The 22,946-nt window shown below is 43.6% G+C and overlaps 1 protein-coding gene across 1 annotated transcript in view; it reads left to right on the top strand.

Moving 5' to 3' along the window:
• Positions 1 to 22,946, top strand: part of RETREG1 (reticulophagy regulator 1) — a 94,927-nt gene that overhangs the window by 3,486 nt on the left and 68,495 nt on the right. The window contains exons 2-3 of the mRNA XM_075826764.1: positions 9,630 to 9,736; positions 13,716 to 13,746. Coding sequence (XP_075682879.1) covers positions 9,630 to 9,736; positions 13,716 to 13,746 — 138 coding nt within the window. The remainder of the gene's footprint in view (positions 1 to 9,629; positions 9,737 to 13,715; positions 13,747 to 22,946) is intronic.

The raw sequence follows: 22,946 nt of genomic DNA, 5'->3' as shown, positions 1-22,946 counted from the left end.
ACTATATGTCGGCCGTATTTCCCGGACCAACCACAGTTCAGGCAGCCGGGCTTCTAGTATAATAGTCATCTATGATTCTAGGCGTCCCTGACTCCCGCGGGAATAATGTCTCATACTGTATTCATATTTTCAGGACTAGGAGCCCGGATCCCTGAACTGTGTTCGGTCTGGGAAATATGGCCGACAAATGATCCGTATCTCACGGACCCAACCCGGCCGTGTGAATACAGCCCTAGTGTATATAGCACATATCTTCCCGTACTTACTTTTTTATGTTCTGCTTACAGACTTGTATTGCATGATTCCACTGTATGGATCAATGTTCCCTTTAGGTGGGGACTGCGTGGCCATTTTCCTTTCCCCACATGGCAGTGGGACCAGTGTTCCTCTTGTCCACGTGCGAGACCCACCCAGACGAGCAGAAACCGCAGTGCAATTCCACTGAAAAGCATCATGGTCCTGGGTTTCAGGATCATGACAAAAGCAGTTAGCGGTATTTATTTTTAATAATGCTCCCAAATGCTCTCTTTACACTTTCATTTGTCGGCTGATCGCATCTTTTATGCAGCCTAAAAAATAAGGTTATGTTCACACGCAGTGTTTTCAGATGTAATTCGGGCGTTTTACGCCTCGAATTACACCTGAAAAAACGCCCCTAATACGCCTAAAAACATCTGCCCATTGCTTGCAATGGGTTTTACGGTGTTCTGTTCCTACGAGGTGTTATTTTACGCGTCGCTGTCAAAATACGGCGCGTAAAAAGACGCCCGCGAAAAAGTGCATGTCACTTCTTGGGACGTTTTTGTAGCCGTTTTTCATTGACTCCATTGAAAAACAGCTCCAATAACGACTGTAAAATATGCCGCGAAAAAAGCGAGTTGCTACATAGACGTCTGAAAATCAGGAGCTGTTTTCGCCTACAGCTCCGTATTTTCAGACGTTTTTGGTCACTGCGTGTGAACATACCCTAATTGTTGTCGGCATCAAATCTCTCCTTCTATACAGAGGTTGTGCTGCTGACAATATGCAAACTATATAGCGTCCCCATGCAGTTTGTATCGGCCCGTGTAAAATCGACTTGTTATATCGCCCCATCGGCACGCGCTATGGGTAGAAATCTGCCATCTATACGGACCATTACATACAATAAAAAGTGATTGTATATGACAAAATTTGTGTCGTTTAACACTGTCTATTCAGAAACTACACGTGTGAAGACAGTAAGGGTATGTTCACACGGCCAAATTTCAGACGTATACGAGGCGTATTATGCCTCATTTTACGTCTGAAAATATGGCTACAATACGTCGGCAAACATCTGCCCATTCATTTGAATGGGTTTGCCGACGTACTGTGCAGACGACCTGTTATTTACGCGTCGTCGTTTGACAGCTGTCAAACGACGACGCGTAAAAATACAGCCTCGTCAAAAGAAGTGCAGGACACTTCTTTGGACGTTTTTGGAGCTGTTTTCTCATAGACTCCAATGAAAACAGCTCCAAAAACGGACGTAAAAAACGCCGCGAAAACGGTGCGAAAAACGCCGCGAAAAATGCGAGTTGGTAAAAAAACGTCTGAAAAGCAGGGTCTGTTTTCCCTTGAAAACAGCTCTGGATTTTCAGACGTTTTTGTTGACTACGTGTGAACATACCCTAAGGGCATGACCAGACGTGGCGGAATTGCTCTGGATTTCTGCTGCATTTTCTCCATTGCTTTCCTCAGCTTTTTAGTGAGGTTCGTTTACACGTTGCGGAAAACTCCGCTGCGGACCATAGGCTGCGGTGCGGAATTTGGTGTCCGCAGCATACACTGGTTGTTGCGGACGTGTAGCGGACTTGTTGCAGAATTTCTCCATTGACTTCAATGGAGAGTCAAAATTCTGCAATGAAGTCCGCAGATGTTATGTGTGTTGCGTAGCGTATTTGTTTTCCGAACATGATCTTTCTTCATTCTGGCTGGACCTATGTGTTTCTAGGTCTACAGCCAGACTGAGGCCCCATGCACACTAACGTAAAAACGCCCGTAATCACGGGCCGTTATTACGGCACGGGCAGGCCCATAGAAGTCAATGGGGCTCCCGTAATTACGGGTGACTAACTGTGTGCACCCGTAATTACGGGAGCGTTGCTAGGAGACGTCAGTAAATAGTCACTGTCCAGGGTGCTGAAAGAGTTAAGCGATCGTCAGTAACTGTTTCAGCACCCTGGACAGTGACTTCCGATCACAATATACATCAACCTGTAAAAAAATAGAAGTTCCTACTTACCGAGAACTCCCTGCTTCTTCCTCCAGTCCGGCCTCCTGGGATGACGTTTCAGTCCAAGTGACCGCTGCAGCCAATCACAGGCCAATCACAGGCTGCAGCGGTCACATGGACTGCCGCGTCATCCAGGTAGGTCGGGCTGGATGTCAAGAGAGGGACGCGTCACCAAGACAACGGCCGGGTATGTATGAATTTCTGTTACTTTTACTAGGGAAAGGGCTGTCCCTTCTCTCTATCCTGCACTGATAGAGAGAAGGGAAGCCTTCTTCCCCTCAATACACAAAGGCTAGTCCGCATCAATTTAATGCCCATTTTAGGCAGAGCCGCAACAGCATCTGCAGCGCAGATTATGTGCGTCATTGATGCGGACAGTGGCGGAAAAAATACGCCACGTCTGGTCATGCCCTAAGGGCAGGTTCAGATGTGGCGGAATTGCAGTGGAATTCTCCAGCGGCCGTTTTTTACATTTGTTTCAATACATTTTTAGGCAAGTTAGTTCAGACGTTACAGAAAACTCTGCTGCGGACCATAGGCTGCAGTGCAGAATTTTCCCTCCGCAACATGCACTGTCTGTTGCGGAGAAGCAGCGGAATTTCACTGTGAATTTCGCTGTGTTTTCTGCAACATCTGAATTACCTGTCAAATATGCAAATGTTGGTGCAGATTCGTTGCGTAATTGCCCCAAATCTGCACCAACATTTGCAGCGGAAAAACTCTGCCACATCTGAACGTGCCCTAAGGGAGCCCAACTGATCGCGGCACAACACCAGGTGAAACCGCAGCATGCCTGCATATGTTTCTTGGTCCTTCTGCAGCCTGGCTGAGCACCTAGGGGGATATTCACACACGGCAGATTTGTTGCAGAAATTTCTTGAACTGAACATCTGTTCCATACATGAGAATGGGGTTGTTTCTGCAGAATGTGCATGGATTTCTGCAGGCCGCATTCAGATGTATAGGAAAGTCGCAGAAATTTCTGCAACAAATGGAGTTGGCTCCTAGGCCTAGCTACGAAATATCCAGGCCTATTTTATATCACGTTCCTTGTGGCTATTAGATGTGACTAAGTTACCTGTGCTAATATTGATCTGTTCAGTAGAAAAGTGGCTGATTATTCTGTTTGACTACCTATTTACTTTCTACAGTCTATCAGCTTTGCAAACTGATAAAATAAGTGTTTCATACGTGTTTATGGAACTTTCACTGTTTCCATGTCCTGTTTACAAGTTTACACCCAGCTATTCTGGACCATAAATGACCGATAGGAGCAAGAACTTATTTCACCTCAAGCAATGGTACTTATAAAGCACTTCAGACAGCAAGCAAATACTCAGTAATGATTAAAGGGCTCTTCCATTGTATGATGAGAAGTTATACAACCATTTAATATATCAGAAACACACCATTTTCAACATCTCTGCTGGCTGTCAGTGAATGGAAACATTCTTGTATTACATGCTGGGGTCGCAATAACGGCTCCTAAACGCTTGGAAATCAGTCTCATGAGTATTCTTACGCATGAGACTGAATTGATTTTTAACAGGGAGGATGGCGTTGGCGGTACCGTTTTACAGGTAATATAAGTACATATGGAGAGGTTTTCAGAACCGCTCTGCCGGGTGGCTCCTAATTACATCAGTCAGGTACCGGCACATTGAGCCAATAAGGCTCTATGTGGGTACCTGTGTGACAACATTAGGAGTCACCTGGCAGTCCCACATTGGCGAGACTGAGGCTTAGAAGGTTAGCAAAGGACAGAGGAGAAGGGGGAAGTCTGTGACAGCGCCTGGGTAAGAGTCTTCACAGGAGGGAGAGCTGGAGGTAAAAAGATCGCCATGACAGTTGTGGTCCTTTCCCTGTGCCATCAATCCCCTTCCTCCATTGCCTCCTCATTTATCACCCTCCCCCCAGCCCCTGTGATTATGTGCCCATGATTATGTGCCCCTGTGATTATGTGCCCCTGTGATTATGTGCCCCTGTGTATTCTCTAGGGTCATTTGCCCCTCCTCTATGTCTGCTGCTGATGTAAATTAGATATGATCGTTATTAGCTGAATCCTGTGTGTCAGAGACCCGCAGAACCAGCTTTTAGCCGAGCCGTCAGTTAAGCTGAACTGACGGACGCGACTTAGACAGAACGATACAGCTTTGTTCAGAATATCATACTTAGGCCTCATGCACACGACCGTATTTTTTCCCACCCGTAAATACTGGCGTAAATACGGGTCCGGTGTCACTCGTATTCGACCCGTTTTGCACCAGTATTTACGAACCTGTGCCCGTAAATATGGGTCCGGTGTCACCCGTATTCCACCCGTATTTACAGGCACGTTTTTGGCGGCAAAATAGCACTGCACTAATCGGCAGCCCCTTCTCTCTATCAGTGCAGGTTAGAGAGAAGGGACAGCCCTTTCTGTAATAAAAGTTAAAGAAATTCATACTTACCCGGCCGTTGTCTTGGTGACGCGTCCCTCTCTTCACATCCAGCCCGACATCCCTGGATGACGCGGCAGTCCATGTGACCGCTGCAGCCTGTGATTGACCTGTGATTGGCTGCAGCGGTCACATGGCCTGAAACGTCATCCAGGACGTCGGGCCGGATGTCGAGAGGGACGCGTCACCAAGGCAACGGGCGGGAGACCGGACTGGAGGAAGCAGGAAGTTCTCGGTAAGTATGAACGTCTTTTATTTTTATTTTTTACAGGTTTATTCTGATCGGTAGTCACTGTCCAGGGTGCTGAAAGAGTTACTGCCGATCAGTTAACTCTTTCAGCTCCCTGGACAGTGACTATTTACTGACGTCGCTTAGCAACGCTGCCGTAATGACGGGTGCACACATGTAGCCACCCGTCATTACGAGAGCTCCATAGACTTCTATGGACTGTCCGTGCCGTTATTACGGCCTGAAATAGGACATGTTCTATCTTTTTCAACGGCACGGGCACCTTCCCGTGAGAAAACGGGAAGGCACCCGTCGCCAATAGAAGTCTATGAGCCCGTTATTACGGGTCGTAATTACGACCCGTAATAACGGGAGTTTTTACGGTCGTGTGCATGAGGCCTTAGGCTGTGTTTACATCTGCGTTTGGTATTTCCAGATGCTCTATCGAAAGCCATTGAGTTTAATGGGTTCCATCGGGTTTCCGTCAGGCTGTCCGTGGTTTTACCTGAAACAATAGCGCACAGAGGCTCCTAACAAAGCCTCCAACGCAGATGTGAACGATTTATAACAGACAGTTTTTTTGCACATCACATACAAATTGTAACATTTTTCGCCGATGGAAAACTGGAAAATTACACTTTCTTTATTTTTGCGGTGTTCTTTAAGGGGGTTTATACCCAAATGGTACACCTACAAATGGTACACCTACAATTTCCCTAAAACCCGTTGCCCAAGGTTGACAACTTTGATCAAAATGTAATGTCTAAACCAGGCCTTTCAGTCATAGATATGTGATAAATGTTATTTCAGTGGGAGGTCCGACTGATCTAGTCCCTAAGCCACTCCTGTGTTGTCTTGGCTGTGTGCTTAGGGTCATGGTCTTGTTGGAAGGTGAACCTTTGGCCCAGTCTGAGGTCCAGAGCACTCTAGATCAGGTTTTCATTAAGAATATCTCTGTACTTTGCTCCATTAATCTATCCCTCAACCCTGACCAGTCTCTCTGTCAAGCCGCTAAAAAAAAAAAAAAATCAAAGCATGATGCTGCCACCACCATGCTTCAATGTAGGGATGGTATTGGGTAGGTGATCAGCAGTGATAGTTGACCTTCTGGAAGTTTCTCCCTTCTGCACACAGGATCCTTGGAGCTCAGCCAGAATGACCATTGGGTTCTTGGTCACCTCTCTTAACAAGGCCCTTCTCCCCCGATTACTAAGTTTGGTGGGGCAACCTACTCTAGGAAGAGTACTGGTTGTTCCAAACTTCTTCCATTTAGGAATTATGGAGACCACTGTGCTCTTGGGAATTTTCAGAGCAGCAGACACATTTTTTGTACCCTTCTCCAGATCTGTGCCTCCACACAATCCTGTCTCTGAGCTCTACAGGCAGTTCTTTCCTCCTCATGGCTTGGTTTTTGCTCTGATATGTATTGTCAGCTGTGAGACCTTATATGGATAGGGGTGTGTCTTTCCAAATCATGTCCAATCAAATGAATTCACTGCAGGTGGACTCCAATCATGGTGTAGAAACATTTTAAAGATGATCTAGAGAAATGGGAGGCCCCCAGAGCTAAATTTCAAGTGTCATAGCAAAGGGTATGAATACTTTTGAATTTCCATTCAAAATGTGAGTTTTTAATTTGTATCAAATTTGCAAACATTTCTAAAATTCTATTTTCACTTTGTCATTATTGAGTATTGAGTGCAAAATGATTTAATTTTTTTATTTTAGCACAAGGCCTCAACATAACAAAATATAAAAAAGAGTGAAAGGGTCTGAAGACTTTCCGAATGCACTGTATGGCCCCCAGGGAATACTCCTTGCAGATGCCCATATGTTGTAATGTCAAGCATTGTACTGTGATGTTGATTTGTTTCCTGATTCAGCTAATCTGTCACTTGCTGCACTCTAAGGCTATGTTCACACGTGCACGTCCGTTACGGCTGAAATTACGGAGCAGTTTTCAGGCGAAAACAGCTCCTGAATTTCAGACGTAATGGCAAGTGCAGCCGTTTTTCGCAGCGTCCATTACGGACGTAATTGGAGCTGTTTTTCTATGGAGTCAATGGAAAACGGCTCCAATTACGTCCCAAGAAGTGACATGCACTTCTTTGACGCGGGCATCTTTTTAATGTGCCGTCTTTTGACAGCGGCGGGTAAAAAAAATAACCGTCTGCACAGTACATTGTAAAACCCATTCAAATGAATGGGCAGATGTTTGTTGACGCTTTCAAGCAGTATTTTCGGCCGTAATTCCAGGCGTAAAACGCCTGAATTACATCCGTAAATAGTGCGTGTGAACATACCCTAAGGCTGGGTTTACACAACCTATTTTCAGACGTAATGGAGGCGTTTTACGCCTCGAATTACGTCTGAAAAAACGGCTCCAATACGTCGGCAAACATCTGCCCATTGCTTGCAATGGGTCTTACGATGTTTTGTGCAGACGAGCTGTCATTTTACACGTTGCTGTCAAAATACGGCGCGTAAAATGACGCCTCGTCAAATGAAGTGCAGGACTCTTCTTGGGACGTTTTTGTAGCCGTTTTCTCATAGACTCCAATGAAAACAGCTCCAAAAACGGCCGTAAAAAAAACGCCACGAAAAACGCAGCGAAATACGCGAGTTGCTCAAAAAACTTCTGAAAATCATGGGCTGTTTTCCCTTGAAAACAGCTCCCTATTTTGAGAAGTTTTTGACTCTGTGTGTGAACATACCCTTATACTTCGGTTTGTCTGTACAAGTCTAAAAACCCCATTACACGGGCCAATGATTGGGCGATCGAGCACTCGAACGAACGCTTGTTCCCGATCATTGCCCTGTGTAAACGGCATAGATCATCTGACAAACCAGCAAACTGGTTGCTGGTTTGCAAGCTGATTACATGTTTTATGTGGCCCATAAAAATGGTCGCTTGTTGGCAGCCCATGTAAGATGGGGATGTGCTGCTGACAAGATGCAAAGTGTTTGGGGACGATGTATCAGATCAACTATTGTGGATCGGTGCTTATTAACCGGCGAAAATCTGCCCGTGTAAAACTACCTTTAAACTTTTCTTCAACTCCCTCAGGTATTTGGCCAGATTTATCAATGTATTTATGCCAGTTTGCTTTACCCACAATCATTCCTGATTGATAGTTTGCAAGATCGCGTAGATTATCCATTATGTCTTGTACTAAAAACTCTGGTCGTTACTAAATGCTTTCGCCATCGATGTGGAGGAACTTTGGCTCACTCTTCTTTGCAGAATTGTTTTACATCTACTACATTTGAGGGTTTTCGAGCATGAACTGGCCTTTTTTTTTTTTTTTAAACATCAGTTTTATTGAGAGCATTTTCAAATTTTGTAACAAATATAAAGATCACAAATAACTTGCTCATAGTAGAGCAACACATAAGATACATCATGCAATAAAGAAAAATACATGGCATATAACCTTTTCGAACTGCCCTTTTTAGGTCCAGCCACAGCATCTCAATGGAATTTAAGTCAGGACTTTGACTCGTCCACTATTTTGTTTTTTCAAGCCATTCAGAGGTGGACTTGCTTGTGTTCTTCGGATCATTGTCCTACTGCATAACCCAACTGTGGTTGAGCTTTAGTTCATGAACTGACGGTCGGACATTCTCCTTCAGGATTTTCTGATAATGAGCAGAATTCATGTTTCCATTAATTATAACAAGTTGTCCATGTCCTGCAGATTCAAAACATCCCCAGACCATTACAATACCACCGCCATGTTTGACAGTTGGTATGATGTTCTTATGATGGAATACGGTGTGAGCCTTACGCCAGATGTAACGAGACCCATGTCTTACAAAAAGTTCCACCTTTGACTCATCAGTCCATAGAATATTATCCCAAATGTCTTGGGGTCATCTAGATGTATGTTTGCCAAATGAGAGCCTTTGTGTTCTTTTTGGTCAGCCGTGGTTTGTCTTTTGCAAGTCTCACATGGATGCTATTTTTGTCCAGTGTCTTTCTTATTGTGGAATCGTGGACATTGACTGTAACTGAGGCAAGTGAGGCCTACAGTTCTTTAGATGTTCCTCTGGGTTCTTTTGTGATCTTGAGGAAATTTTAGTCAGCGGTCACGCCTGGAGAGGTTCACCACTGTTTCATTTTCTCCATTTGTGGATAATGGCTCTCACGGTGATTCGCTGGAGTCCTGAACCTTTAGCAATGGCTTTGTAACCCTTTCCAGACTTGTAAATTTCAATGACTTCGTTTGGCATCTGTATTTGAATCTCTTTAGAACGTGGCATCATGTGCTGCTTTTTGAGACCTTTTCGCTGCCTCACATTGCCAGACAGGTTCTACTCATGTGATGTTTAGATTTAACAGGACTGGCAGTCATCATGCCTGGATGTGGCAGTGAAATTGAACCCAATTGTCAATTGAATTTGCTTAACTGGTTGATTTAGTAGCTAAGGGGGCAATTACTTTTTCACATAGGGCCAGGTAGCGCTGAACAGCACTTTTCCTTTAATAAATGAAATCAACATTTGAAAACAGCATTTTGTGTTCTCTCCTTTGTGTTATCTTTTGCTAAAATGAAAAGTAGTTTGATGATCTGAAACATTCAAGGTCGATAAATATGCAAAAATAGAAGAAATTGGGAAGGGGGCAAAAATGTTTTCACAGCACCGTGCATGCTGCCAAATATACAGAACCAAAGGTTAATTGAGTCCTTTCCCTATTTTCCAGGTTTCTTGCCCGTACTCCATGGAGGATATATCATTTATTATCACTCACTTCAATAGGACTCGTTATGGTTCAGATAATCAAACATTTTTTACTGTCGAGAAGTCGAGGTAAGCAGCTCCATAAGTAGAAAAATTCTACATGCATAAAATACTACATATCTCTATACAACTTCCAGATAATGGTTTATATTACCGGTGCACAAGGGGGTTTACGCTGGAAATAAAAGGATGAAGCTTTGCAGCAGATCATTGATTCTTCTTTGTATGGGGGAGGGGGTGTCAGGTATAGGGTGTTATAGTGTATTGAACATTCACACTTTGTGTTGAAGGGTGGTTTGGTCACTGCATTTTTCTTACCAGAGAGGGAATATATTAACGCTGGATTTACACACTGCTGCGTTTTCTATGGCGTTTTTCTCATAGGCTTCTCTATAGGACTTTAAAACTCCAGTAAAAAAAGTACGTACAAAATGACACCAAATGAAAAATGCCACCAAAAATGCGTTAAAAATCTGCAAGTTTCATTTTAAATTCGCTAGCGTTTTAGATGCGCTTTTGAGTCAGTTTAAAATGCCAGAAATTTTCTTTGTGTGAAGGAGGCCTTAAAGGGGTTGTCCAGTCCCTAAAAATGGAAGACCTATCCTCAGAATAGACCAACAATAGCTGATGGGTCAGGGCCCGACTCCCGGGACCCCCGTCGATGAGCTGTTTTGAAGGGGGCAATTGACAGTATTGCAGCCTACTCTCATTGATGTAAATAGGAGGAGGCTGCAATACCTGTGAATCACCGCTACATCTGTGTCGGCGATTCACAGTGAGCAAATAGAAATTAAGTGGAAGCAGCGCTCGTACGAGCGCTGCACCCCCTTCAAAACAGCTGATCGGCGGGGGTCCCGGGAGTTGGACCCTGACCCTTCAGCTATTGTTGGCCTATCCTGAGTATAGGCCATCAATTTTTAGGGACTGGACAACCCCTTTAAGGCCTCCTTCCAACACAGAATTTTTCTGGTGTTTTTAACTGCATCAAAAACGCTTCTAAAAATGCTAGCAGTTTTCAAATGTAACATGCATTTTATATGTCATTTTCAGTGGCGTTTTTTGTGGCGTTTTTTATGTGGCGTCTTTTTGTATGTGATTTTTTCTGGCTTTTTGAAGTCCAGTAGTGAAGCCTATGGGAAAAACGTCTGAAAAAATGCCATATTCAGAGCATGCTGTGTTTGGAAAAAAATCCTACTGACCACAAAATTGTCTCAAAAACGGCACAGACCAAAACACAGTTGTGTGTAGTGCATTTGATATTTGACTATAGATTTTAATGTTACATCTGATCGCACTGAACTGCATGAAAAAATGCCACACAAAAACGCCATTAAAACGCAGCAAGATGCTCTGTGTGAATCCAGCATAAGGGATTTTCCAGTTCATAATCATTTTAAAATTAAAAGTTTTACAACTTTATGTTAATTTCAAATCCTCCTCATTGTTGAAATCTCTGAATGTTGTCGGTATTTACCTTCAGAGGTTAAAAAAAAATGACTTAAAGAGGCTCTGTCACCAGATTTTGCAACCCCTATCTGCTATTGCAGCAGATCGGCGCTGCAATGTAGATTACAGTAACGTTTTTATTTAAAAAAAACGAGCATTTTTGGCCAAGTTATGACCGTTTTTGTAGTTATGCAAATGAGGCTTGCAAAAGTCCAAGTGGGTGTGTTTAAAAGTAAAAGTCCAAGTGGGCGTGTATTATGTGCGTACATCGGGGCGTTTTTAATACTTTCACTAGCTGGGCGCTCTGAAGAGAAGTATCATCCACTTCTCTTCAGAACGCCCAGCTTCTGGCAGTGCAGATCTGTGACGTCACTCACAGGTCCTGCATCGTGACGGCCACATCGGCACCAGAGGCTACAGTTGATTCTGCAGCAGCATCAGCATTTGCAGGTAAGTAGCTACATCGACTTACCTGCAAACACTGATGCTGCTGCAGAATCAACTGTAGCCTCTGGTGCCGATGTGGCCGTCACGATGCAGGACCTGTGAGTGACGTCACAGATCTGCACTGTCAGAAGCTGGGCGTTCTGAAGAGAAGAGGATGTTACTTCTCTTCAGAGCGCCCAGCTAGTGAAAGTATTAAAAACGCCCCGATGTACGCACATAATACACGCCCACTTGGACTTTTACTTTTAAACACACCCACTTGGACTTTTGCAAGCCTCATTTGCATAACTACAAAAACGGTCATAACTTGGCCAAAAATGCTCGTTTTTTTAAAATAAAAACGTTACTGTAATCTACATTGCAGCGCCTATCTGCTGCAATAGCAGATAGGGGTTGCAAAATCTGGTGACAGAGCCTCTTTAAAGGGATATTCCCATCGACAGGATATTCCATAAAAGTCTGATAGATGCGGGTCCCAGCTATGGGACACTCACCTATTTCGAGAACCCAAACTCAGTCCCGCTGAGTCCCCACATGATGAGATGGCCACCGCATCCAGGTGAAGTGTCAACGCAGAGCTGGCCCTGAACACTTTAGCTATTGATTCCTATGGGAGTTATGGAAACAGCCAAACAGCCTGACCAGACAGGACGGGGTTAGGTGACCCCTGTTCTGGAGAGAGGCGCTTGTCCCAGAGTTGGTACCTGCATCTATCAGATATTTTTGGCATATCCCGTGGATATGCCATGAATGTCTGAGATGGAAGTTACCCTTTATTACTTTTGACAGCTGAGAGGTATAAACAGTTGTATCTAGTCCAGGCAATCATCTGTGATCTAAATAAATCAGCAGCACAAATCTCTGCTGTCCTGATCATTTGTACAAAGTATCAGTGGAGGGAAAACGTATCAGTCTGAATTTTTAAATGTAACTTTTAGAGGAATGCCTATTCTGGATACAAATGTATCCCCCTATAAACTGTGAGCCCTGCAGGCCTAGATTTCTACCGGTCTCTGGATGTAAACAAGAATTTTTTTTAACTTTGACAGAACACAAAGAACTTGAAAATGAGGAGGAATAGATTTACAAAGTATTCAGTTTCAGAAAAAGGGGGTATTCCAATCTCAGACATTTATGGCCTATCCACAGGACCTCCACTTATTGGGAGAACAAGGATCTCCTGGCCCCCAGTCTACCAGGCAAGGAGGCTGGCGATGGCTCCATCCAGCCAATGACAGAAGAAAGAGATGGCCATGCATGTGCCTGGCTATCTCCATCCAAGTCTATGGGAGTTATGGAAAGAGCCGAGCAAACTTGCTTTGATTTTTACGTTACTCCCATTGAATTAAAGTCAATGTCCATTCAATCTGCAGCCACTCGACTATGTGGTACGGGTCAGAGCAACCCATTCTGATAGGTGGTTGTCCCAGAGCTGGGACCCTCACTTATCATACATTTATGGCTTAGGTCCTGTTCAGGGGGAACCCCTCAACGGAAAGGCAAACGGAAACCTTAGCTTCCGTTTGTATCACTATTGATCTCAATGGTGACGGAAACTTTGCTAACAGTTTGCGTTTGTCACCATTGTGACTGGGTTGCGTTGTTTTGACGGAATCAATAGCGGTGACAACGGTCACAAACGGAAACCATTAGCAAAGTTTCTGTCACCATTAAGATCAATGATGATGCAAATGGAAGCTTAGGTTTCCGTTAGCTCTCCGTTGAAGGATTTCCCGGAGGGGGAGCTCAGACGGAACCCCTCAACGGAAAGCAACACTGATGTGAACACAGCCTTATAATGTTGATATGCCATATATGTTCTAGTTAATTTGAGTCCAGAAACCAGAAAACCCCTTTAAATAAAAACTCCAGGCATTACATAATATTTTCTTGGTTATACCCTCATATGACACCTGATATCATCGGCTTGAACATTGTGGAAAAGAATTGTAGTTGGACTACATGATACAGCATTTCCAGCATTCCACACAGGAATAATAAGGGAAGGCGTGACAATATGGAAATATGCAATGAGTGACGTAAGGGAATAGCAGCCGCTGACATGTCGCATGAATACTATGGACAGATTTCCCGATATTTTTTTCTCTTAATATTACATAATTCCTGACTTTTTCTTTACACTTTAATTTTTCAGGTGCAAAACTGTGGAGAGGTATTGTCAGAAGGTACAGTGAACTCTTACATATTGAAACTGTATCATAAACATTCTAAAGTCATCTGTCACTAATGGCTCAGGCCATATGAGTGCTAATATGGAGCATTTTACATTGTATCATAATATATTTTTGATTCCTACAGAAACACAGTTGCTAAATTATTAATTATTTCCATGAAATGAGAATTGATTTTTTACCATTTAGCTGCCGGGACATTTTTCACATAATTAAAAAAAACAAATAAAACCTGAATTACATTTTTTTTTTCTTAAATAATCCCATTATGCCGCATACCCATATATTTTATGAAAGTAGACACCTGGCACATTGTGAAAATGACACCCATCACTTTACTCTCATGGGGGGCATTCATGTAATTTTACATTAAAACAACGTTTTGTAAAAAAAAATGCATAAAAGACGCACAACTCCTCCTAAAAATGTAAGTTCAGGATGTGTCCTTGATGTGATGACAATACTATTGCATATGCTATTGTAAGTTGGACTATGTTATTGCTGCTTTTGTCAATAAACTTGAACTGATTTTTTATTTTTTTTAAAGTTGAGGATGTGCAGAGTTCATATGTGCCCATGTCTATATATCTTCACATAATCACCAGAACTGAAGAGACGAAAAACCTCTTTGATCCAAATACCGTAAACACATAAGTCAGCGAGTCAACAATTAGTCTGATTTGGCACAGGGGTTAATATGTGTAACTGTGCAATCTACTCACTTCTGTAGTAGGAAAAAGAAGACCCCCTAAATGGGGCAACTAAAGAGCACATATCATTTCTCAACAGTAAGGGTATGTGTACACGTAGTGTTTTCAGCCCGTAAACGTCCCGAAAAACGGCTGAAAAATCGTAAGCAGAACGTCTCCAAACATCTGCCCAATGATTTCAATAGGAAAAACGGCGTTCTGTTCCGACGAGGCGTTTTTTACGCATCCCTTTTGCAAAACGGACGCATAAAAAAACGGCCGCGAAAAAGAAGTGCATGTCACTAGCCGTTTTTCATTGACTATAGAAAAACAGCGCCAAAAACGGCCGTAAAAAACGCAGTGAAAATCGCGAGTGGCTTAAAAAACGTCTGAAAATCAGGAGCTGTTTTCCCTTATTTTCAGACATTTTTTAGTAAGCGTGTGAACATACCCTAAGAGGGGTGATAATATGAAGAATAGCTCCTGTATCCCCCCCCCTGTGGTCACTAGTGGTTGTACAGGAGGACTGATGACAGCAAAGGCTCTTTTACACTAGCCAATTATTGGGCAAACACTTGTTCATATTAGGGTATGTTCACACGGCCTATTTACGGACGTAATTCGGGCGTTTTTGCCCCGAATTACGTCTGAAAATAGCGCCTCAATAGCGCTGACAAACATCTGCCCATTGAAAGCAATGGGCAGACGTTTGTCTGTTCACACGAGGCGTATATTTACGCGCCGCTGTCAAATGACGGCGCGTAAATAGACGCCCGCGTAGAAGAAGTGACCTGTCACTTCTTTGGCCGTAATTGGAGCCGCTATTCATTGACTCCAATGAATAGCAGCGCTAATTACGGCCGTAAGTGACGCGGCGTTCAAGCGCCTGCACATGCCGGTACGGCTGAAATTACGGGGATGTTTTTAGGCTGAAACATCCCCGTAATTTCAGCCGTTACGGACCCCCGCCGTGTGAACATACCCTAATGCTCGTTCCCAATAATTGTCCTGTGTAAACAGGGCAGCGATCAGCAGATGACCGAGCAAACGCTCATTCATCTGCTGATCGTATCGGTTTAAAAATGAAAAATATTACCATTGTCGGCACCACATCTCCCTGTGTAAACGCCGCCGACATGATGATAATGTATGGGGATTAGCGATCGGAATAACGACCACTCGTCCCCATCCATAGCTCCTTGTGACAGGAGCAAACGAGCGCCGATCAACGAGCTGTCTCATTGATCGGCTCTCGTTTACATGGCCCAGGACGGGTGTGTAAGAGGACCTTTACAGGCTATGAGCTTTCTTCCTCCCACTCCTCCTATAGGTTGAATTCAGATGCTGCAGATTGTGTGGATTTTCACTGCTGATTTCACCCTTTGCAACGCATAGGGTAACATATATGGATTCACAGCAAAATCTGCGGCAGAAAATATGCACCACGTCTGTCCTTACACAGAGCCAGAAAGTCAAATTTTTCATGCTGCTCCTCAACTGCAAACGGGTGCTGTGCCCCAAATATTGCACTTTGAATGTTGAGCCTGGTATCATTGGAAATCTAAGATTCCGGGCTTTAATGACAGTACGTTTTAGCCGTGGCAAGCGTTTAAAGTCATGATGTATTACATACGTCCTTGGCAGTGCAGGAGTTAAACTGATGTGTGAGTTGTATTGAAAGAACAGGCCCAGGTTGTTTTATTACCCAATCTTTATTATATTTTATGTAACAAGTCATGTTGCACAACAGGAAATTGTCATAGGTTGGAATGACAAGAAGAGGCACAATATTTACTTGTCACAGTTACTACTGTTGTTTGGAGTTCTAGCTAGGGTTGCCACCTTTTCCACCCAAAAATAACGGCTAGGATTAGGGCATAGTTACAGATATCGGTGTTTTTATTGATGCAAATTGTGCCAAAAACAGCAAAAAACTGCCACATGTAAATTCACCATAAGAATATGTTCACACGCTGTAGCAAAATACGTCTGAAATTACGGAGCTGTTTTCGCCTGAAAACAGCTCCTGATTTTCAAAAGTTTTTTAACAACTCGCGTTTTTCGTGGCGTATTTTCCGAACGTTATTGGAGCTGTTTTTCAATGGAGTCAATGAAAAACGACTCCAAAAACGTCCCAAGAAGTGATATGCACTTCTTTGACGCGGGCGTCTTTTTAAGCGCCGTCTTTTGACAGCGACGCGTAAAATTACACCTCGTTGGAACAGAACATCGTAAAACCCATTGAAAACAATGGGCAGATGTTTGTAGGCATAATGGATCCGTTTTTTCAGGCGTAATTCGAGGTAGGGGTGCACTTTGCTACACACTTTGAACATTATGTAAGTAAGGCCGCGGAGTGTCATCTGCGGGCCGCCCGCAGTTCACGGACCGTGCACACATTGATTTCAATGACCCTGGACCGCAAATCCGTGTTTCCGGCCAATGCACGGACTGTGGAAACCACGGTCATGTGCATGAGTCCCTAGAAATGAATAGGTCCACATTTCACCCGCAGATTTGTGAGTGGATTGCAGCTGCAAAAACACGTTCGTGGGCATGAGGACTTAAAGGGGTTGTCCACTACTGAACAACTGATGACCTATCCACCGGATCGGTCATCAGTATATCATCAGTGCGGGACTGACACCAGGACCCCGCACCGTTAAGCTGCTCCGGCTACCTCGGCTCCGGCTACCGGATGTTATGACCCATTATGCTATGTACGGAGCCGGAAGCAGTTGGCTCCGTACAAAGCATAGCGGCCGTGCTGCCGAACTGCAGCTCTGTTCCTATTCACTTGAATAGGAGCAGAGCTGCAGAATGGCAGCTCGCCCCTATTCAGTGGCTGGAGCCAACTGCTTCCGGCATGGACGCCCAATGCTCGGAGGCAGCCGGAGCGGCATAATGGTGCGTGGTCCGGGTGTCGGACCCCACACATCATGTACTGATGACCTATCCGGTGGATAGGTCATCAGTTGTCCAGTAGTGGACAACCACTTTAATGTCACAACTCTTTGCTTGATCTTTTTTTAAAACATGTAAATGAAAAACATTGTTCAATTTCCTTACGATCTGTACAATGAATATGATTCCTAATGGTGGGACAACCCCTTTAACACAGCCATTAGATACGATTAGCACTTTTTCTAGATGAAGTCATGTCTTTGAGTGAATAACATAAATTGGCATTATCTTATTCAAATGAGGTTTTGCAGCAGCTGATAAGGTCTTGCAGCGGCTAAGGCTTCATGCCCACTTCAGTCTTTTCCTTCAGGGTGCTATACGTTTTTGTCACTGATAGCACCCGGAACCCATTCATTTCAATGGGCCCATGCACATTTCAGTTATTTTGACGGATCCGTTCCGTTCCGTCCAAAGTAGAGCATGTCCTACTCTGGTCAGTGATTCAGTGACCGTGGGGCCCATAGAAGTCAATGGGTCCATCAAAAAAACGGACAGCACACGGAAGGCTTCAGTGTGCCGTCCGTTTTTGACGGATCCGTTGCCCTAGCAATGGCAGGGAGTGCCAAAGTTCACAGACTGGGACATGTGACAAGTTCAAATGAAGTTCAATACCTTCAGTTTTCTTAACGGAAACACGGAACGGCACAACGTACGTTTAAAATGGAAAGACGAAACGGACACTGAGTACACACGGATACCAAAATGGACACACGGATCCGTAAAAAACGGCCGAGAAAACGGTGATGGAAGTGTGCATGAGGCCTAAGGGACAGTGCTATATAATTTAAAAAAAACTGCCTCTTTGTAAAGATAAAGGGAATCTTCATGTCTGTCAATTACTGACTGATATGGAGATCCCTCTTAGGGCCCATTCACACAAACATGAATTTTGTCCATGTTCTGTGCATGGAATGGGGCCGTTCACGTATGCAGGAGTTTTCACGCAGCGAGTGTCCGTTGCGTGAAACTCACTGCATGTCCTATATTGGTGCGTACTTACGAGCCCATGGAAGCCAATGGGCGCCTGAAAACCACGCACAGCACACGGATGCATAAGATAAAAAGCACAGATGCAATAACATAACGCACACGGATAGATTTACACTCGTTTTTTATGCGCGTAAATCTATCACGATCGTGTGAATGTAGCTTTAAGCTGGGTTCACATGGTCCGATTTTTTTACGTTTTTAGCATGAATTTTTTTGTTTTGGTAGATAAACTACCATGTCTCTCAATGAGAGTTCATCAACCAAAACAAATAAATGCATGATAACCACACAGTACAAAACAGTACAAAAACTCACCAAGTGAACCCTGCCTAAGGCCCCATGCACATGACCGTAGATTTTGTTCGTAGTTACGGTCCGTAATTACCGACCTATTAATTTCCATGGCCGATATATTTACGGGAAGGTGTCCGTACCGTAGAAACCTTCCGTAAAAAATAGGACATGTCCTATTTTTTTATTTGACAGACAGTGCTCCCATACTTTAAAATGGGAGCACGGTCCACAAATGCAGATGACTGTCTGCAGCCGGCCGTGCCCGTAAGCACGGACCGTAATTACGGGCACTGTCATGTGCATGGGGCCTAAGGGTATGTTCATACTGCCATAAACGCCCGAAAAACGGCCGAAAAATCGGAAGCAGAACGTCTCCAAACATCTGCCCATTGATTTCAATGGGAAAAACTGTGTTCTGTTCCGACGGGCCGTTTTTTATGTGGCCATTTTGAAAAAACTTCTTGGGCCGTTTTTGGGGCCTTTTTTCATTGACTCTATAAAAAAAAGCTCCAAAAACATCCGTAAAAAACGCAGCGAAAATCGCGAGAGGCTTAAAAAAACGTCTGAAAATCAGGAGCTGTTTTCCCTTGAAAACAGCTCCGTATTTTCAGAAGTTTTTGAGTTTGCGTGTGAACATACCCTAAGGGCATGGCCAGACGTGGCGTATTTCTTCCGCCACTGTCCGCATCAATGCCGCACATAATCTGCGTTGCAGATTCTGTTGCGGCTCTGCCTAAAATGGGCATTAAATTGATGCGGACTAGCCGTTGCGTATTGAGGTGAAAGTACTTCCCTTCTCTCTATCAGTGCAGGATAGAGAGAAGGGACAGCCCTTTCCCTAGTAAAAGTAACAGAAATTCATACTTACCGGCCGTTGTCTTGGTGACGAGTCCCTCTCTTGACATCCAGCCCGACCTCCCTGGATGACGCGGCAGTCCATGTGACCACTGCAGCCTGTGATTGGCCTGTGATTTGCTGCAGCCGTCACATGGACTGAAACGTCATCCTGGGAGGCCGGACTGGAGGAAGAAGCAGGGAGTTCTGGGTAAGTATGAACTTCTATTATTTTTTACAGGTTGATGTATATTGTGATCGGAAGTCACTGTCCAGGGTGCAGAAACAGTTACTGCCGATCGTTTAACTCTATCAGCACCCTGGACAGTGACTATTTACTGACGTCGCCTAGCAACGCTCCCGTAATTGCAGGTGCACACACGTAGTCACCTGTAATTACGGTAGCCCCATTGACTTCTATGGGCCTTCCTGTGCCGTAATAACGGCCCGTGATTACAGGCATTTTTACGTTAGTGTGCATGGGGCCTCAGTCTGGCTGTAGACCTAGAAATACATAGGTCCAGCCAGAATGAAGAAATATCATGTTCGTAAAACCAATACGCTACGCAGCACACATAGTATCTGCGGACTTCATTGCGGAATTTTGAATCTCCATTGAAGTCAATGGAGAAATTCCGCAAGGAGTCCGCAACAAGTCCGCTACACGTCCGCAACAGCCACCAAATTCCGCACCGCAGCCTATGGTCCGCAGCTGAGTTTTCCGCAACGTGTAAACGAACCTCACTAAAAAGCTGAGGAAAGCAATGGAGAAAATGTCCGCTGCGAATTTCTGCTGCGGACTGTCCACAGTGGAATTCCAGAGCAATTCCGCCACTTCTGGCAATGCCCTAACTCTTTAAAAACAGTATTTCCAGCAGCTGGGGTTTGTATTATATCATACCTTGTCCCAGCTGCTATAGGATATTCCCATAATTATCCGACCCCACCAAAGAGTGCATCACACAGTTACCTCCACACATTTCCTTACACAGTTACCCACCCCAAAACATACAGTATAAATTACAAATAGCAAATACAGCTTTGTGTAGAACTCTACAATAATTCTACAATAATAAGCTTTAAACGCTATGAAACTTTTGACATCGTGTTTTGTTTTTTTTAAATAAAATTGTGCATCATTGTGTTTGGTGCAACTTCCTAAATACATTTTATCAAATGTTATGAACTTAGTTGTGATCGTTGACAGCTCGATCCTGCGTGTCAGAGACACATAGGACCGGCTGTCACTGAACCCGTCAGTCCTGCGGACCTGACGGATACAGGTTTAGGAAGTTGCACTATTTCTTTTTTCTAAAAATTTTTATTTATATTTTCAAAATACAGTATATGGCAGGTACAAACGGATATGGCGTATAAAAAAAAGGAGTAGGGATAAGCATAGAGTCTTTTCAAATAAATATACACCTGTACATACATAACTCAAGTATATTATAAAGGTATTGTCTACCAGAACTGAAGATGCAGACTGGGTTACTGATGTATCTAGTAAATAATTATTATACGGTATGAAATCACCACAACATTGTCTATCGTTATTTCTATAGTATTTTCCTATTATACATTGTGAATGGTTTACAGCTGACAAATTTCATCCACAATTAGTTTGGCTAAACTTGTTCTCAAATCCTACATCTCGCGGTTCAATAATTCATCATCTCTTGTGTTTTGTTTAGTAATAAGTTTCCAAACAATAATGTTTCATAAGAAAGCAGAGGAGTCAATGAGATCATGGGGAGTCACTCACAGCTCAACAACCCTCCCCCTGCCCACAGAAGTTATAACTGGCATGCACGTGCAGATTTCTGCCTATAACGAGCGCCAATCAACGATATATCAAGTCAATTGGCGCACGTTAACAGACGACTTTTACATAAGCCGATGCTATACTATGGGAACAAACGATTGTTAATGCAATCGTTCGGTCCCCATTAGTTGGCATCATTCTTGGCAGCACATACTCTGTTTACACTTTTAGACGTGCTGCCCACAACGATGATATTATAGGCTGCATAAACTATGTGATCAGATGACGAATGAGCGTTTGCTCATTTATTGGATGATCACTGCCCTGTTTGCACGGCAAATAATTGGGAACGAGCATTCGTAAGAACTCTCGTTCCCAATTATTGGCTCGTGTAAATGGAAGAATTAGGGAAGATAATTAAAAAGCCTTATTCTTATTGTACATTAACATGTGAAAGCTGTTTCTTTCAATATTTTACCTCTGTGCTGAGATATGATTGAAGTTAAAGAAATAGTGAATGGCTGAGAAGAGATTCTGATAACAATATGTCCTCTTCTGATTCCTGTCATGTGAAATGTAGTCACGTAGACCTGTGGATTCAACAAATGCAGCATTACCTATCTGGCACCAAGGAGAGGAGGAGATGAAGTGGCCACGGGTTATCATTTTTGGTACATTTCACAACTGCCATAAACTAAAATGAAAAGGACCACCTTTCCACCTTGTCAGACTTTTATGGTATATGCTGCGGAGCACTCCAGATAAAACTGATGCCCTGTGTTATGCCTACTGCAGTACTTGAGGAGGCATTGTATGACACAGGGATTCCAAAACAATACCAGTCATGGTCTGAACTAGGCGTGATACTGTAACAATTTTGTCTGTATTGCTCCTTTAAGTTGCTTAGAATAGAATTCATACAGTCCAATAGTTCCCCCATAATAGTGGCAGCCACACAGTACCCCCATAAGCGTGCCAGCCACACAGTACCCCCATAACAGTGCCAGGCACACTGTACCATGCTGCTAGACACACAGTGCACTATTAGTACATACATGCCAAATGATTTTGCAGATTACGCAGCCCTGATCTACTTTATCATCTGCCATACAGTTCTTTAACGTTTGCTCTTTTAAGGCAGAGGTCCCCCACAGGTGGACCTGAAGGTGCTGAAGAGCCACATGTGGCTCCCAAGCCACTGGTTTGGGAACTCTGTTTTAAAGAGGACCTGTCATCTCTCCTGACATGTCAGTTTTAGTAAATTCTTGTATTCCCCATGAAATAACAATTCTGAATAATATTTTCTAAGAACTGTGTGTTGTGCCGGTCATCTGTTATTCCTTCTAGAAATGTATGAATATATTGACAACGGTATGTTATTAGTTGGGGGGGGGTGTCTCTACACAGCTTGACACTGTCCAATCAGTTCTGACAGTTCCAGACTGAGTAAGAACACGCCCAATTTTAAAGGGGGAAGTCAGCACTAATTAGACAGTGTCAGACTGTTTAGGGACACTACCCCAGCTGGTAACAACCAGTTGTTCATTTATTCATAAATTTCCAGTAAGATTAACAGAGGAACAGCACAACACAAAGGGGAATTCATTAACCTTTCTGCACCAGTTCCAAAAGGCTTAGAAGTCACAATTTTCAGTGTA

The sequence above is a fragment of the Rhinoderma darwinii genome, chromosome 5 (assembly GCF_050947455.1).
Source record: "Rhinoderma darwinii isolate aRhiDar2 chromosome 5, aRhiDar2.hap1, whole genome shotgun sequence".
NCBI lineage: Eukaryota > Metazoa > Chordata > Amphibia > Anura > Rhinodermatidae > Rhinoderma > Rhinoderma darwinii.
The sequence above is the reverse complement of the archived record's forward strand: the minus strand, read 5'-3'. Positions and strand labels throughout refer to the sequence as shown.